This window comes from Propithecus coquereli, unplaced genomic scaffold, assembly GCF_000956105.1.
Source record: "Propithecus coquereli isolate 6110/MARCELLA unplaced genomic scaffold, Pcoq_1.0 Scaffold77, whole genome shotgun sequence".
In the NCBI taxonomy this organism is placed as follows: Eukaryota; Metazoa; Chordata; class Mammalia; order Primates; family Indriidae; genus Propithecus; species Propithecus coquereli.
Genome location: NW_012153840.1, coordinates 1,035,505 through 1,051,056, shown reverse-complemented (window position 1 = coordinate 1,051,056; position 15,552 = coordinate 1,035,505). Strand labels below are relative to the sequence as shown.

Here is a 15,552-nt window from a genome sequence, read left to right as displayed (position 1 = left end):
GAGCGCCATTTTCTGCCCGGGAGGCAGGCTGCCTGGGTTCACATCCTGGCTCTGAAATCTCCCTGCTTTGAGACGGAGCAAATCACTTAACTGCTTTGAGCCTGCCTTGCCTGGGAAGGGGCTAAATTGGTCTTTACCTGTCAGGGAGTTATTATGAGGATGAGATGGGACAACATAGGGAAAGCATTGGCCCAGTGCCTGGCACATAGTAAGTGCTCAGTACAGGGAGATGTTGAGGTGATGGAGGATCTACCCTGGGCTGGGCCCTGGGGACACAGTGGTGGACAGGAGAGAGAGCACCTCATGGTGTTCGTCTGGGTGACACAGACCCCCATGAGGTAGGCTGAGCTCACTCCAACCCAGCCTGACGTCAGGGGCCCTCTGAGGGGGTAAGTGGCCTACAGGATGGGTCAGGCAAAGAGAAACCATGGGGAGAGGGGGCAGCATGAACCCAGGCCCCCGGGCCTGGCACAGGGAATGTTCTAGAGGAAGCTGACAGTGATACAGAGTGGCCCGCTTGCAAAGGGTGAGAGGGCGATTCGGCCAGGGTGGGCAACAGAGCCCCTGAGCTATGCAGAGGAGTTGGGCTTAATTCTGAGAGCTGTGGGGCCGGCTAAGTGTTTTAAGCGACAGGGGCGTTGGAAGCAGCAGGGACAGAGTGAGTGAGATACGTTTGGAGCCTGTGGCCACACTCCAAGTAGGGGAGGCCAGTGGCTTCTATATCCCGGAGCATGTCTTCTTTTCTAGAAAGCGAAGAAGGGCTCAGCAGCCCCAGCCCCTTAGAGTACAGTCCTGGGGCCCAGCCACCATCACCAGGACCTGCCACATCCCCAGCACCTCCGGACCTGGACCCCGATGCAGTGCGGGGGGCCCTCCGGGAATTCCTGCAGGAGCTGCGGGGTGCCCAGAGAGAGCGGGTGAGCTTGGGTTTGAGTGGCTCGATAGGGAACCGTGTGGCTAGGGGCTCTGGAGGGGGTGCAGGGTGTCAGAGCAGGGGTCTTCTCCTGTCCCCCTATGTTGGGCTTCAGGACGAGCTTCGGGCCCAGACGAGCGCCCTGAGTCGCCAGCTAGCTGAGATGGAGGCCGAGAGGGACAACGTGACCTCACGGGCCAGGCAGCTGCAGAAGTCCGTGGCCGAGAGTGAGGAAGGTAAGTGTGACTCCCAGGGCCCTGACTCTGCTCTCTTGTGTTCTGAGCAGCTGAGGTAGGAGCCTGGGGAATCGGCCTGTGTCCCTGCCCTGGCCCTGTGACCAAGGGACCTAGTCCTGCAGGGGACCCTCCCTGCTCAGCTTCGCTCATGTCCAGACCCATATACCCTCAAGGGTGCAGACAGTCTGGCCTGTGGTGGGCATTCTGTGGCCTGGTTCAGGTCTTGGGGCTGCGCCTGGCCATGCCTGACGGGGCTGGGTGGCGGCTGCAGCCCGGCGCAGCATCAGTGGGCGGTTGAGCGAGGCCCAGGCGGAGCTGGCACTGCAGGAGGAGAGTGTGCGGCGCAGCGAGCGGGAGCGCCGGGCCACGCTGGACCAGGTGGCCACACTGGAGAGGACCCTGCAGGCCACCGAGAGCGAGCTCCGGGCCAGCCAGGTGGGCAGGAGCTGAGGGCCGGCGGGGGCGAGGGGCGAGCGAGGGGCAGTCTGTGGGTGCCGAAGTGGGTGTCCGAGCCCTGCCCTTTGTCTCTGTGTCTGTCTGCCTGAGTGTCTCTGCAGCACGCTGCAGTGAGCAGCCTTCGACTTTTCCTACAGAAGCACGTTCCGATTCATCATCTCGTTTCACTCGTGGTCACTAGGCTGTAGAAAAAACAGCTTGGGCTTTTGAGCCAGACAGACCTGTGTTCAAGTCCTGGCCCTGCTGTTATTGGCCTTGGGCCAGTCCACTGTCTGGTTCTCATTTTCCTCATCAGGGAAAGAGGAGGCCAACAGTTGTCTCCCAGAGACGATGCACGTGAGCTCTCCACACATGGCTGGTGCTCAAGGGCCTCTGTTTTATGTCTCTTGTAGCCACACACGTGGTGTTCTCAGGTTTTTGTGTGTGCTTGGTGGACATCTGTGTTCACCTGGTGTACCTGTGTGTGTGTGTGTGTGTCTGTCTTTGTGTCTGGGCAGGAAGCCCAGGCCCTGGTGGTGGCCATCCAGGCTGCCTTCTTGCAGTGGGAGCCCCCTCCTCCCTCTGCTGTGCCTCAGGCCCTCCAGTGCTGGCCCCGGGACTCAGCCCCTGCCTCTGGCTCTGGGCCGGGCTTAGCTGGATTGTTGTGTCTGCGGCTTCATGTCTGGCCTTGGGCCCAGCCGCAGGGGCTGCAGGCAGAGGCCAGGAACAAAGCTGGGCAGGAGCCAGAGTGGGGGCCCCTGGGCCCAGACAGGGCAGGGTTGGGGCTCAGAGCAGGGGGCAGAGGGGCCAGGCTCGGGGTGGGGACTGGGGAGGCTATAATAACACCCCCCTTGACCCATTGATCTCCAGGATAGTAACACGAATCGGAGGACCCCTGATCTATCTTCCTATCCTGTCTACACCCCCCGGACCTCCTTTACTGCTGACCACTGTGTGGGGGAGGGGATCATCCCCTCAAACCCTAGGACAGTAGGGCCCACCCAGGGCTACCGGGCTCAGCTCAGGTCACACATGCAGCTTTGGGCCAGCAGTGGGGGTCAGCAGAGCAGGGGAAGGGCCCTGGAATCCACACTTCACAGCACCCCCCCCAGGGCTCCTCTGAGCACCCAGGCTGTGGTACCCCCAGACCAATCCAGCACCCCCACTCTACAGATGTGAAACAGGGCTGGAGAGCAGGAAGGGGCAGTCTCGGGTCACACGGCCCATGAGCCTTGGCCCAAACTGGAAAGTGCTCCGGGATCCTCATGTCCACTAATCCTGTGAACACAGGGGAGACCGAAGCCTCCACTCGGTCTCAGGCTGGTCTCAGGTCACATTGCTCCCCACTTCCTCCCGAGGGTCAGGGCCATGGGGGAGGGCTATGTAGGGTAGACTGGACATCTAGGCCTGAGCCCTCCCCCCCGCAGGAGAAGATCAGCAAGATGAAGGCCAACGAGGTGAAGCTGGAGAATGACAAGCGGCGCCTGAAGGAGGTGCTGGACGCCTCTGAGAGCCGTACCATCAAGCTCGAGCTGCAGCGGCGCTCACTTGAGGGGGAACTGCAGCGTAGCCGCCTGGGCCTGAGCGACCGTGAGGCCCAGGCCCAGGCCCTCCAGGATCGGGTGGACTCCCTGCAGAGACAGGTGTGCCCCTCCCCCACTCACAACCCCAGCATCTGCATGCCCTGTGCCAAGCACTTTGCAGGAACTATGCAGTCCTCCCAACAACCATGTGAGGCAGCAAGCATTATCGTCATCCCCGTTTCACAGATGAACAAGTAGAGGCTGAGAGGTGATGTCATTGTCCAAAATCACATAGCTGTTACAATAAGAGGCACAGCCAAAGTTAAAATTCAGGACTATTTGATGACAGAATCTGCACTTATAGAAGTCATGTGAGACAAATTAGAGATACAGATTTTACTCGTTTCCCTTTTTGCCTTGGCTGCTAGGAAGTTTACTCTAACTGGAATGTTCAGTAACTCTGCTAGCCCTGCATGGAAACCCACCAAAGTCAAAAACACAGAAAACTTCCAGGTTGTGGTGGTTACTGTTTCCCTTCTGTAGCAGGGAGGAAAGGGAAATGAAGACAGGGAAGAGACCATGGGGTCTGAGATAACCAGGTTGATGGTGTTCTGGGCAAGGGTAGTTAACTGGCAGTGTGACCTGGGCCCAAGTTGCAGCAGGCTGAGCCAGTGAGAGTACACGGGGAGAGTGGATATCAGTGATGGAGGCCCAGAGGTGGGAAGGGCTTGGGTTGAGCATACCTGTTAGAGTCACAGTAGGAGCAGAGGTATAGAGGCCAGATGAGAACAGAGCCCCTTGACCATCCTGTCTGTCCTCCTGCCAGGTGGCAGACAGTGAGGTGAAGGCAGGGACCCTGCAGCTGACAGTGGAGCGGCTGAGTGGGGCCCTGGCCAAGGTGGAAGAGAGCGAGGGGACCCTGCGGGACAAGGTGCAGGGCCTGACACAGGCCCTGGCCCAGAGCAACACCAGCCTCACCAGCACCCAGGACAAGAATCTGCATTTACAGAAGGCTCTGACTGCCTGTGAACATGACCGTCAAGTGCTCCAGGTATCAGGGGTCCAGGATCTGGCTGGGGGTGGGCCCAGTGAGCGAGTCAGCCAACGAGATTAGGCTTGGTAAGGAGCCAGCCAATGGGGCAGTCAGTTGGGGACCCTAAGTAGCCAGTCAATGAGAATAGGTTTTGAGGGAGGGGTGGGCCCAATAGAGCATCAGCCAATGAGCGGAGGCTCTGGGAGGGGGTGTGCCCAATAAGAGAACAACCCTACCAGTACAGGTTTGCGGGGACCCAGGTGCAGAGTTAAATGGGAGAGCTGGGGTCTGGGTGGCTCCTGCCTCATGCAGGTCAGTGGATAGGCTGTGGGCCAGGCTTGCTGCGTGGTTCACCCTTCCAGTAAGATGATTCCGGGCTGCGAACCTGCCTGGAGGCAGAGTAGAGGGGGCCCTTTGCCTTAGGGCTCCCAGGCCAGCCTGGCACCATTGGCCCCGTCCTACAGGAACGGCTGGACGCTGCCCGGCAGGCCTTATCTGAGGCCCGGAAGCAGAGCAGCTCCCTGGGCGAGCAGGTGCAAACGGTGCGGGGCGAGCTGGCGGACCTGGAGCTGCAGCGGGCGGAGGCGGAGGGCCAGCTGCAGCAGCTGAGGGAGGTGAGGGCCAGGGCGGGCCCTTTTGTCCTCAGATCTGTGAGTCCCTGGGGTGGGGTGGGGACCTTCCCATCCATCTCAACCTTATCCCAAATCCTGGCCCAGTCTCCAGTGAGGCCACATGGAGAAACCGAGGCTCAGAGAGAACTGGCTGGCCTAAGGGTCCAGTTCTCCAGTGTGGGTCTCACAGTTGCCTATGGAGCGAGTGGACAGGGCCAGCAGCAGCATCCCAAGCCTCAGATGGACACACCGAGGCCACAGGGATGAGGCCTGGCTTGCGTTGCAGGTGCTGCGGCAGCGGCAGGAGGGTGAGGCTGCGGCTCTGCACACGGTCCAGAAGCTGCAGGACGAGCGGCGGCTGCTGCAGGAGCGTCTGGGCAGCCTGCAGCGCGCCCTGGCTCAGCTGGAGGCCGAGAAGCGGGAGGTGGAGCGCTCGGCCCTGAGGCTGGAGAAGGACCGCGTGGCCCTCAGGAGGACGCTGGACAAGGTGGGCTGCTCCCCTCATGTCCTCTGGGGCTAGCTGCCATCCTGGCTGCAGGTCCCCAGGGTCTGCTGCCTCTGCCGGTGTTAGGTTGTTCCACGGGGGTTCGGAACCTGAGAGCCCTCTCAGAGCCCCTCCCCAGCACCCTGATCCCCTCCTGCCCTACCCGCCTAGGTGGAGCGGGAGAAGCTTCGCAGCCATGAGGACACGGTGCGGCTGAGCGCGGAGAAGGGCCGCCTGGACCGCACACTCTCAGGGGCTGAGCTGGAGCTGGCCGAGGCCCAGAGGCAGATCCAGCAGCTGGAGGTCTGGCCCCGCCCACCCAGCCAAGGACCCCAACTTCATCCCCAGCTTGAGTGCTAAGCAGTCCCAGGTGGCTGGGGGCCTTTGACCCCCACCACCCAGGAGCCTGGAGTCCTAGAGGGGTGTCCCAGCCGGGCCACGGGGGGCGTTCTCCCCAAGGTGTACAGAAGAGGCACTAAAGGCCTGTTAGCACAGGAGCCTGTGGGTTCATGTATGTTGTGCACGTGTAGCAGTATGAGTGTCCGTGTGAGTATTCTTGTGCACATAGCATGAATCTTGTGCACTGTGTGGCATGTCTAGGGATTATTGAATATGTTATGTGTGTGTGTACAGATGTTTTCATGTATGTGGATGTGTAGGAGTATTGGGCTTTCGCACATACGTATGCACCTGTGTGAACCTGGCTAAGCATTTACATGCTTGCCTTGTGCCTGTGTGTCTCACATTTGAGTATGTCTGTGTGTGCGTGTGCGTGTGCGTGTGTATGCGCGCACGCGCCTGAGTGAGAGTCGCCGGGCACCCTGACCCGGGATTCGCAGGCTCACCGTCAGGGCCAGCGGGATGGAGGACAAGGAAGGATCTTTCTTGCTTCCCCCACCTGTGCTGGCTGTGCCCAGGGAGGTCACACACGCGTACACACTGGGCCGGGACCCTGACAGCAGCCCCTCCCTGCAGGCCCAGGTGGTGGTGCTGGAGCAGAGCCCTAGCCCGGCCCAGCTGGAGGCGGACGAGCAGCAGCGGCTGGAGCTGCAGCAGGAGGTGGAGCGCTTGCGCAGCGCCCAGGCGCAGACTGAGCGCACCCTGGAGGCGCGGGAGCGCGCCCACCGCCAGAGGGTGCGCGGGCTGGAGGAGCAGGTGTGCAGCCCCTGCGGAGACTGGGCCGGGCTGGAAGTGCGGGCTGGAGGAAGAGGAGGAGGAGAGGGCCGGTAGTGACCTTGGTGTAAGCAGTCGATGGCTCCCAAAACTGAACAGGGTGGTGGGTCTGTGCTGGGCTGGAGACGGGCCCACCCAAATGATGGGGATAAAGGATGTTGGGGGGTGGCCCCCCAACATGCTGAGTCCTCAGCAGACACCTGGCTGCTGTAAGGAGCAACATGAGCAGGGAAGGCACCCCCGGCTCTTAGTGAGGCCAGACCCTTCCTGAAACAGGCACATCAGGTCCCTCTAGGTTCCCGGCTGTGCCTCCCTTTGTCTGAAGTCAGGCTGGGGACCTGGGCTGGCCTTACCTTCTCTTTCTCCCCCAGGTGTCCACACTGAAGGGACAGTTGCAGCAGGAGCTTCGAAGGAGCTCAGCCCCCTTCTCCCCACCCTCCGGCCCCCCTGAGAAATGAGCCCCTTCCCGGCTGGCATCTGGAGAGCAGCCCCGTGCCCCCCTCAGCACAGCCCTCCCAGGGCCTGGTCCTTCGGGGCCCCAGCGCTGGGGGTGAGGAGGAGCCAGGTGGCAGGGCTGAGGAGAGGGGATCTCTGGCTCCAGGCCAGGTCCAGCAGTGGCTTCCTGGCATCCCCGGGGACCCTGTGGTCTGTGGGCTGTACGTCAGTCCAGCCCCACTCTGTACTCCAGATTGTACAGGGTCCCCCTGAGAGCGGCTGAGCGAGGCCCGGGCTGGAGAGCCTTTGTCTCTGGCCGGCCCTGGAGCAGGCCCTGGAGCAGGGGCTCGTGGGAGGGGCCCGGGACGGGGCGGGGTCAGAAACCCAGGCGGACTCTGGCTTCCCAGGTCTCCGCCTCAGTTCAGAGTGTTTGTCAGGAAATCCTTCAGGGAGCTCAGACTCCCTGTATTTTTATACCTTTTTACAATGTTAACTGTTCAGATCTATTTGTTTTTTGTAACAAGACCCTGTTTTCTAAAACTGGTTTGTACAGATTTGTCCCTTTTCTGCTATTAGTGTGCCCTCTACCTGGGAAGACATGGGAAGGGGGCACAGGTAGGGCCTGGGCCAGGAGGGATGGGGCCCTCTAGGGAGGGGTGCTGGGGGACGGGGGAGGCAGAGGCCTGTGTTGGGTAAGGAGCTTACCAACCCCACAGGATCGGGGTGGGGAGGCCCTTGGGATCCACCCCATTTAGCAGATGGGGTTGTTGAGGCCGGGGGCTGCAACCCACTCTGCACAGCTTCTCTTTGCCGTCTAAGCTGTCCTGCTCTTCTCTGGCCCCCCTCAGATCGGAGCCCCCTGTCTGGACGGTGACAGGCCTCCCAGGCAGTGTGGTGAACAGGGCGGGTTTGGGAGTGAACATGGCATCTTGCCCTGGCTCTGCTGAGTGATCCTGGGCAAAGCTACTTAGCCTCTTGAGCCTCAGTTTGCCCATCTGTAAAATGGGGATCTGCCTCACAGGCTGGCTCTGAGGAAGTTCGCAGAGGTGCCCAGTTGGTGTCTGAGGGAGAAATGATGCTCGTCCTGATCTGTTGGAGTCCAACAGCCAAATCCTGCCACAGCCCTGCCACTTACAGCAGTGGACCCTCAGGGAGCTTAGTTTCCCTAAGACGAGGCTGTGAACTGTACCCACCGCATAGGGCTGCTCGAGGGTTAAATAGGACAGTGTGCTACGGCTGACGCAGAGCTGGTCCCAGTGTCGCTCAGACGCTTGCTCTGCTTTGCCCTCTCAACTACACCAGCCTCCCCGCTCCACCCCCCCAAAAAGCCCTGGATCTCAGGTCTATCTGCCTCAACCTCCTGCCTCCCCTGCCCCCATGGGCAGCGTCCCATCTCGGCTTCGTCCCTCTGGTGACAGGGACTCACGCCTTCACGCAGCCCTGATGAGAAAGCTGTGTCCCTGAAACTTTGTATTTCCCACACAGCCCCTGCGACAGGCACGCACGTGCCAGCACACCCTGGCCTGGCTTGTGCTCCAGGGCGGGCAGAGCTGGTGCAGGTGGCCGGGTGGCTTGGGTCTGTAGCAGCTACAGGTTCACGAGTTGCCCTGGCTCTCCAGGGGGCTGGGGAGCCGCTCAGTGGGGACAGGAAGCGTCGGAGGCACCTGGCTGCCCCCTCTGTGCTCTCAACTAAAAAAGTGACTCTGAATCTTTTGTAAAAACTTGTTTTTAATTTTGTATAAAACAGACAAAGGTGGTCCATGCCCAGGGGGCTGTAGGAAATCCAAGCAGACCAGCTGGGATGACGGGCATAGCCTACCTCGGGGGACTGTGAACGGGGGACTGTCCTCAGAGGGGCTGAGAAGGCCCCAGGGGTCCGGGTCCCACGGAGAGGCCTGAGGTGTCCCCCACCAAGGGAGCGGAGACTGGGCAGTAGGGAACCCCTGTCATGCTCCAGGAGTGGCCACAGGCTGGGAGTGGGGCATGAGGCCCCACAGCCCCCACCCCAGGGCTGCAGTCCACTAACTTTTTACAGGATAAAGGGAACGTCAGGACGGGAGAAAAGCACCAGGTCAGGCGGGGCCTGAGGCCCCCAGATCTGAGGAGGGCGGGGCTCAGGACGCGGCTCCACCTAGCAACCCCCGCAGCTCCTGGCGCAGGAGGCTGCCACGGTATGGCACAGGCCACTGCTGGCCATCACGCCACATTTGGAGAACTTGTCCCGACACAGGTCAGCTGTTGGCAGGGCAGGAGGGAGGCAGAGGCGGGGTCAGTGTGTGGCAGGGTGATGGGAACCGCTACCCCTCCCCTGCTCTGGTGCTGGGGTGGTTCTGAGGATGGAAGCTCGGGGTGTCCTGGGAGTGTGGCACATGCGTGTTTAATAAGCATCAGCTGGGTGCACGGTTGGCTAGGTAACGAAGTGGCCATGGGGCAGGGGACGCCTAGCAGAGGGGGCTTCCTACCTCGGAGGAGCTCCTCGTGGGCACAGACTGTGCGGACACAGATCTCCTTGTTGACGACGTATACACGGCGGAGGCTGGGGGATGAGGCCAGGAGGGGTCTCAGCACCCACTTCACCCACCCCCACTGGGACAACCTGAATGGAGCCTGGTACCGGAGCGCTGGAGTCAGGGTCCCAGGCCTAAGCTCCACCACAGAGCTGAGCTCAGTTTCTGGATCCACTATCTTCCCCCAAACTCGCAGCTTGGCTAGCCAGAGCCAGCCGTCCCCTGCCCCTCTGGCCGCCCCCATCCCCCGCGAAGTCCTCCCGACCCAACGCTGCCCACCTGTGCTCACCTATAGAAGCAGACCTCGTTGAGACACTGTTTGCAAGGCTTGTGTATGGAGTAGAGGCGGGTGCACGGGTACTGCTCCTCACGGCAGTCTGGGTGACAGGTAGGGTCAGACTGGGGCCCAGAGCTGGGGGGCAGCCCCCAACTTCACCCACCTGAGACTGGCTCTCAGGGTCTGGTCCCGCCTGCACCCTCAGGCCCAGCCCAGACACCCCCTCTACATGCCCCACACTACACAGCACTGCTGGGCCTTCCGGGCTGCCCGCTTTGATACAGTGCATTGATTCACCACCGCAGTTACAAACACGCATTCGAACACACGCACATCCACCGTGCACCCGGCACGCCCACTCTGAGCAGGTTTGCACACGCTCACGGGAGCGCACGCGGCAACACACCAGTGCACGCGAGGGCAAGCACGCGGATTCGCTCGGGTTCCTGGCTCAGCCAGCCTGGGCTCCCGGCCCCTCCGGGCTGGCAGGAAGCCCCGGCACACCTCCACCCGCCAGGGTCTGTGAGGAGAGGGGGCCTCCCCAGGCTGCGGCCAACTCGGCCTCCAGCCAGGTCCTTGGAGGCAGGCTGGGACCTCCAGGAGCTGCCAGCCTAAAGCAGGGACACATCCGCAAGCTCCCTCCGCCCCCATGTTACCACTGGCAGCCTGCACTACCAGCAAGGGCAAAGGCCTCTGTCCTACCAGCGCCGCCCCCCACTTCACCCCAACTTCAGAGGCTGGGGCTGCGCCTCCGTTTCTCCAGCCATCAGGAAAGCGCTTACCGAGGGGCCCGGGCTCCGTGGGCTCCGTCTCTGCATTTCCTGTTTCTGGTGGAGAGACACGCAGGAGAGATCACTGGGAGGGTGATGCCCAGCCTCGCACAGACCCCCTACTTCCAGGGGTGGGGCGTGCTGGGTAGATGGGGGAGGGGTGGGAGCAGGGGCTGTGGCCTACCTGGGGTGGGGGCTGGGATGACTTCCTGCTGGACTTGCTGCTGGGACTGGAACTGGAACTGCTCCTCGGAGGGCCGAGAAGTTACCTCTGCAACCAGGGCAGGGTAAGGGGGTCTGCTCCCTCCTTCCCCTCCCAGGGGCCCATGGGCCCTCCCCCTCCAGCTGCCAGGCCTTTACCTTGGTAATCATAGTAGTCTGGGTTGTCTGCAAAGAGAATGTGGAATGGGTGGGGGTCAGGCCAGCCCCTAGCCCCAGGGGCAAACGAGGTCACAACTGAGCCAGGGACCCACTGCCAGGATTCCCTGCAACCCGCCCCACCCAGTCCCTGGCTGAGCCGCGCACGCGGGGGAGCCGGGCCTGGATGACACCGCAGGGCTGGCCGGGGTGGAAGGCCCTTACCGATCTGGTCGTACTGTGTGTACTGGACGTGGTCAGGGAATGGTGGCAGCGGGTCCAGGTCATACTGGCCCTGAGCCAGCAGGCCTGCGGTGGGAGGCAAGGCATGTGGGGGTGCCCCCAGGGAGGGACAACAGGGGCCCCAAGGTGCTCTGGGGAGGGGCGGTGGGGGTCACCCTGGCCCTGCATCACCTCCCTGACCTTACCCTGCCCCGTCCCCCTCACTGGCTGCTCCCAGGACTCAACATGCTCCTGTCTGCCTCTGGGCCTCTGCACTTGGCTCTCCCTGGGCCTGTGACACCTGGTCAGCTTCTCCTCCAGGTCTGAACTGAAACAGCAGCTCTCTGGGAGGCGTCCCTGGCCCCACCGTCTTCCTGCTGATCTCCCCCCAGCACCCAGACAGTCTGCAATGCATCATGGCTACTTGTTCAGCATTTGCCCCCCTGCCCTAGACTGGCAGCATGGGGAGGGCAGGGATCTGTCCACCTAGTTCACTGCTGTATCCCCAGGGCCAGCCCAGTGCCTGGCACATAGTAGGAGCTCAACACTTATGTCATGAATGAATATTAGACACGGCAGGATCTTTGTGATGCCCACTGATATTTGGGACTCCCCGCCGTGGGTGCCCCCTGCTCCTTCCTGCACGTCGGCTCCCAGGAGGGGCAGTGAGTAAGAGGAAAAGCGTGGATTTCTGATGCCTGGGGTATGCCGCTCTCTGGGAAGTGGGGGGAAGGCCCAGGAGATGCTAGGCAGCCCGGCAGGCGGCCCTGGTTGCTGAGGAGCTGAGTTTGGCCACAGGGCATGACAAAGGCTCACTGTGATCTCCCCTCCACGAACCCCACTCCCACCCGTCATGAGGGGAGCTAGCCCCTGCCCCAGGAATCACGTACCAGGCAGGAAGAGCAGGAAGAGGTAGGCAGTTCTCATGGCCACGGAGAGCGGCAAGCCGGGGTGGTGTCAAGAGAACAGCTGGAGGAAGGGGAGTCGGGGAGCTGTGCCCAGGCCCATGGACCCAGGACCACAGAGCCCCCTTCTGGTCCCCTGGATCCGGCCTGGAGAAGCAGGCCCCCCGAGCAGAAGCCAGGCATCTGGGGGGGCCGGGGGTCGGGACTACTTTGCAGGGACAGCTGGACCATGCGGGTTTGGGTCACAAGGGATAAGGCCTCCAACCTGGCTCCGGGGCTGATCGTGACAGACCCCACCCTGCCCTGATCACTGAGGGGACATTTCTAGTGCTCTGCCGGCCCTGACCGTTCTCTCCTCACCCACACCCATGCCCAGCCCTGTGGCCCAGCACCTCCGCGGGTGTCCAGTGCACCGACTGTATGGGTCCCTGACCCCAGGCCCATCCTCGGGACCCCAGCTCTGCCCAGCCAGCATCACGACCTGGGCTCAGCAGCCTGGGCCAAGCCCACCACCTGCTCCCAATTAGCCCCTGGGCCTGGAGCATCTCGCTAGGCAGGAAACCACGTGCACATGGCCCAGGGCCCCCAGAGCAGCCAGGCTGGGCAGGGCTCCCAGCCCCCAGAAGACTCCTCTCCTGCCAGGCCTCAGGCCTCCCAGGACCTGGCGGTCTTCGTCACAGACTGAGAGCCTGAGGTCTGTTTCTGCAGCGGGAGGAAACACTTAGAGTGGAGTCTGAGGGGGGCAGCACTGGAGGGGGCCATGATGTCGCCCGCCCAGGCGTTCTGAACACCCTGACATTGTAGGACAAGTGATGTGTGTGTAATTATTTGGGAGAGGGCACTGGTGCACACTTTTCACCAGGTTCCCGATGTTCCAGAACCCCTGGTGGAGTCCGGCCTCCAGTCTTGGCTGCACAGTGGACTTGGCGGAGCCTCCAGGTCCCCACGTCTGGTCCCAGCTCAGTGGAGGGCAACCTCCAGACGGCCGGCGTTCTGCGGGGAGGGCTGTGCGGGCTGAGTCCAGGGCCCATCCATCCGGGAGGGCCCTCCCTGCCCCAACACAGGAAGTTCTTCCAGACAGCTAACTGGAAACCCTAACTTTGCTGTACTGCCCCCTGGGGATCTAGGAGAGGGGCAGAAACGTGGCCAGCTTTCTGCCCCCCTCCCGCTCCTGAGACCTCCCTGACCCCTGCCCAGCTCATGCATCCAGCACCTCTGAGAGCGGGTGGGATGCGGGAGCTGTGACTCAAGTTGCCCCAGAGGCAGGGGACATCTGGCTCCCCACACCCCCACTCTGAAAACCCTGGGCCTCCTCACCGCAGGGGGACCGGAGACCTAAAGATCCTTCCTTGCTGCCCCCCACCCCGCCACGGTCAGCCTGGCCTGAGGGGCCTCAAGACCTTGGGGCGATGCCTCTCAGTGCCCGCCATGGAGTGTCCCTCCTCCGGGACTGGCACCCATGCCCATGCTCACTGGGGGAAGGGGGCCCAGGGGCTGGGGCTGGGGCTGGAGACAGGAGTCAGTGTGGGAGGAACGCCAGGGGACCACACCTCCAAGCGCTCCTAGACAAGGGGGTTTGGGGGCGTTGGGGCAGCCGGGACCTGTCCAGGAGGCTGCACCCCCACCTCTAGCCCCTCCATAACTGCCTCCTTCCCTCCTCTGCATCCCAGGGAGGAGGGGAGCAAGGGGCCCCCACGCTGGCTCAGACTGAGGGAGGGCTCTGCCTGCTCCAGAGGCCGGGCAGGGGGTGTCCCCGCAGGAGGAAACCAGATGTTGCAGCCGCACAGCTGGGAACAATCAGCCCGGAAACTGGCTCCGAGCTCCTAGAGCTCCACGGTCTCTGATCTCTCTTTGTCTCTCTGCGTCTCTGTCTCAGCTGCTCCCACCAGCCCCCCACCCCACCCGCCACATTCCAGCCTCCCGGGGAGACACCCCACCGCTGGCTCCCCCAAACTTGGGCTCCCTGCCCTTCCAAACTCGTGTTCTACCCCGAAGCGACCTCCAACTTTCCAGGTGCCCCCTCTGCAGCTGCCCCCAGGATCGGGGGCCGGAGAGGCCACCGGCACCCCCGCGCCTAGGGCCCCGCCGACGCCCCTGCCCACACCCCGGGCCCCCGGCCGCCAGCGCCAGGCCCGCGCCTACCTGTCCGGGTCACTCCGCCGCCCGCTCCGAGTCTGCCCGCCAGAGCCGCCCCTGTGCCCGCTCCGAGCCCCCCTCCGGGCCCCCGACGGGCTGGCGCCCGCCCTCCAGCCCCAGATCCGCTGGGTCCTAACGCGAGCGGCCCGCCCAGGCCTCGGCGCCGCGCCCTCGGGGCTCCGACCCTCCTCTGGGGCGGCCCTGGGGGAGGAGGGGCCCGCCCAGCCGTCCTGACGTCTGTGCCAAGCGCTGCCTTCCCCTAACGTCGAGTCCTCGCTCTACACGGCCAGGTGGGCGAGGTGGGTGTGCTACCCCATCGCACAGAGGGTGAAACTGCGCTTCCCAAGCTGTCTCCCAAGGCCAGGCAGCAGAAAGTGAACCTTGCTCACCCTTCGGCTTCTCCCAGCTTCCAGGACACCCTCCCGGGCCTGGTTTCCCGCCTGCCTCCCTGGGGGAACCTCTGGGGCTCCGTAGCCAGCTCCTCCTCCTCCTGCGCCCCAGAGCTTGTGGCCTCCTAACCAGCATTTCCTTCAGCCCCGACCAGGCCCATGTGCCCGTGTCCCCTAGGCACATCCGACTCAACAAGCATCCAAGTCCAAATTCACAGCCTCCTAACCCTCATCCAGACCTGGCCCTCCAGGTGTTCCCAGGCCCAGGAGTTGTCCCACCGGCCTTCCAGCACGCAGGCTTGCTCCCCTGCCCTCAGCCCTGCATCCAGCCCAGCACCCAACCGCCCATTCTCCGTCCCAGGTACCTTCTGTGAGTCTGTCCACTGCTTCGCCCTGGGAAACTGTGTCATTGTGCTTGCGGGCAGAATTTCACAAAGACCTGACCCCGGTGACTGAGTGCAGCCCTCAGGAAGAACGCCCTGAAAACCATCCGCCGCTCTTGCTTCAATCGCTGCATTTTCAGTGGTCCTGGCCCCTGCTGCTTCCTGTACACAAGATAACGTGACAGCATTAACGATTGTGCCTTTGTGTACCCTCGGATGTACCCTCACACCCAACCGGGGATGAGATTTTGCTCTAAGGTACCTTCTGCACGTGCAGAGTCCCCACCTGTAGGTAAGCGGTGGGCCGGAACGCTGCGCCAACGGCAACACTCCGCAGCTCCCGGCTGCAATCCTCAGTAAGGCTCTGAATGAAACTAACTTGAATGCTTTAAAAGCCTGGTTTTCTTCTTTAGTTTGCACCACCAACCATCTCCTGCCTGGCTCTGTGGGAGCCCCCAGTCCGGGCCTTCCCCCACGGGCCCTGCCCTTCCCCACCCACCTCAGATTATGGACACTTTCACTGGCTTCCGAGGGGCTGGGAATCAGGATTGAACTCCCCTGTAGCCTCCGAGGACCCTGCCCTGCACTGGCCTGGCTCTGCCTCCTTGTCCTCCAACAAAGCTGACTTCTTGGCAGTCTGTCGCTTAACCGCCCCCTCTTCCTGCCACAGGGCCTTTGCTCAAGCCATTTCTCCTGGAACACTGGTAGAGGTCTCCATGTGGACCCAGATCAAACCCTCCCTTCCTCAGGGAGCCTTCCCTTT

At 62.4% G+C, this 15,552-nt stretch overlaps 2 protein-coding genes across 2 annotated transcripts in view; one reads left to right on the top strand and one right to left on the bottom strand.

The window, feature by feature from the left end:
- Positions 1–6,961, top strand: part of CROCC (ciliary rootlet coiled-coil, rootletin) — a 44,026-nt gene extending 37,065 nt beyond the window's left edge. Inside the window, exons 28-37 of the mRNA XM_012662602.1 lie at positions 748–917; positions 1,029–1,149; positions 1,421–1,584; positions 3,012–3,227; positions 3,934–4,158; positions 4,605–4,754; positions 5,038–5,238; positions 5,407–5,538; positions 6,211–6,390; positions 6,780–6,961. Coding sequence (XP_012518056.1) covers positions 748–917; positions 1,029–1,149; positions 1,421–1,584; positions 3,012–3,227; positions 3,934–4,158; positions 4,605–4,754; positions 5,038–5,238; positions 5,407–5,538; positions 6,211–6,390; positions 6,780–6,866 — 1,646 coding nt within the window. The 3' untranslated portion in view covers positions 6,867–6,961. The remainder of the gene's footprint in view (positions 1–747; positions 918–1,028; positions 1,150–1,420; positions 1,585–3,011; positions 3,228–3,933; positions 4,159–4,604; positions 4,755–5,037; positions 5,239–5,406; positions 5,539–6,210; positions 6,391–6,779) is intronic.
- A 1,590-nt stretch (positions 6,962–8,551) lies between these two features.
- MFAP2 (microfibrillar-associated protein 2) lies at positions 8,552–14,113 on the bottom strand. Its single transcript, XM_012662600.1, has 9 exons — positions 14,024–14,113; positions 11,867–11,945; positions 10,980–11,063; positions 10,758–10,784; positions 10,582–10,668; positions 10,410–10,454; positions 9,640–9,727; positions 9,306–9,379; positions 8,552–9,078 (listed from the first exon to the last, which is right to left on the bottom strand). Exons 2-9 carry the CDS (start codon positions 11,901–11,903, stop codon positions 8,975–8,977), a joined length of 546 nt encoding a protein of 181 aa, XP_012518054.1. The 5' UTR covers positions 11,904–11,945; positions 14,024–14,113; the 3' UTR covers positions 8,552–8,974.
- Between the last annotated feature and the right edge of the window lie 1,439 nt (positions 14,114–15,552).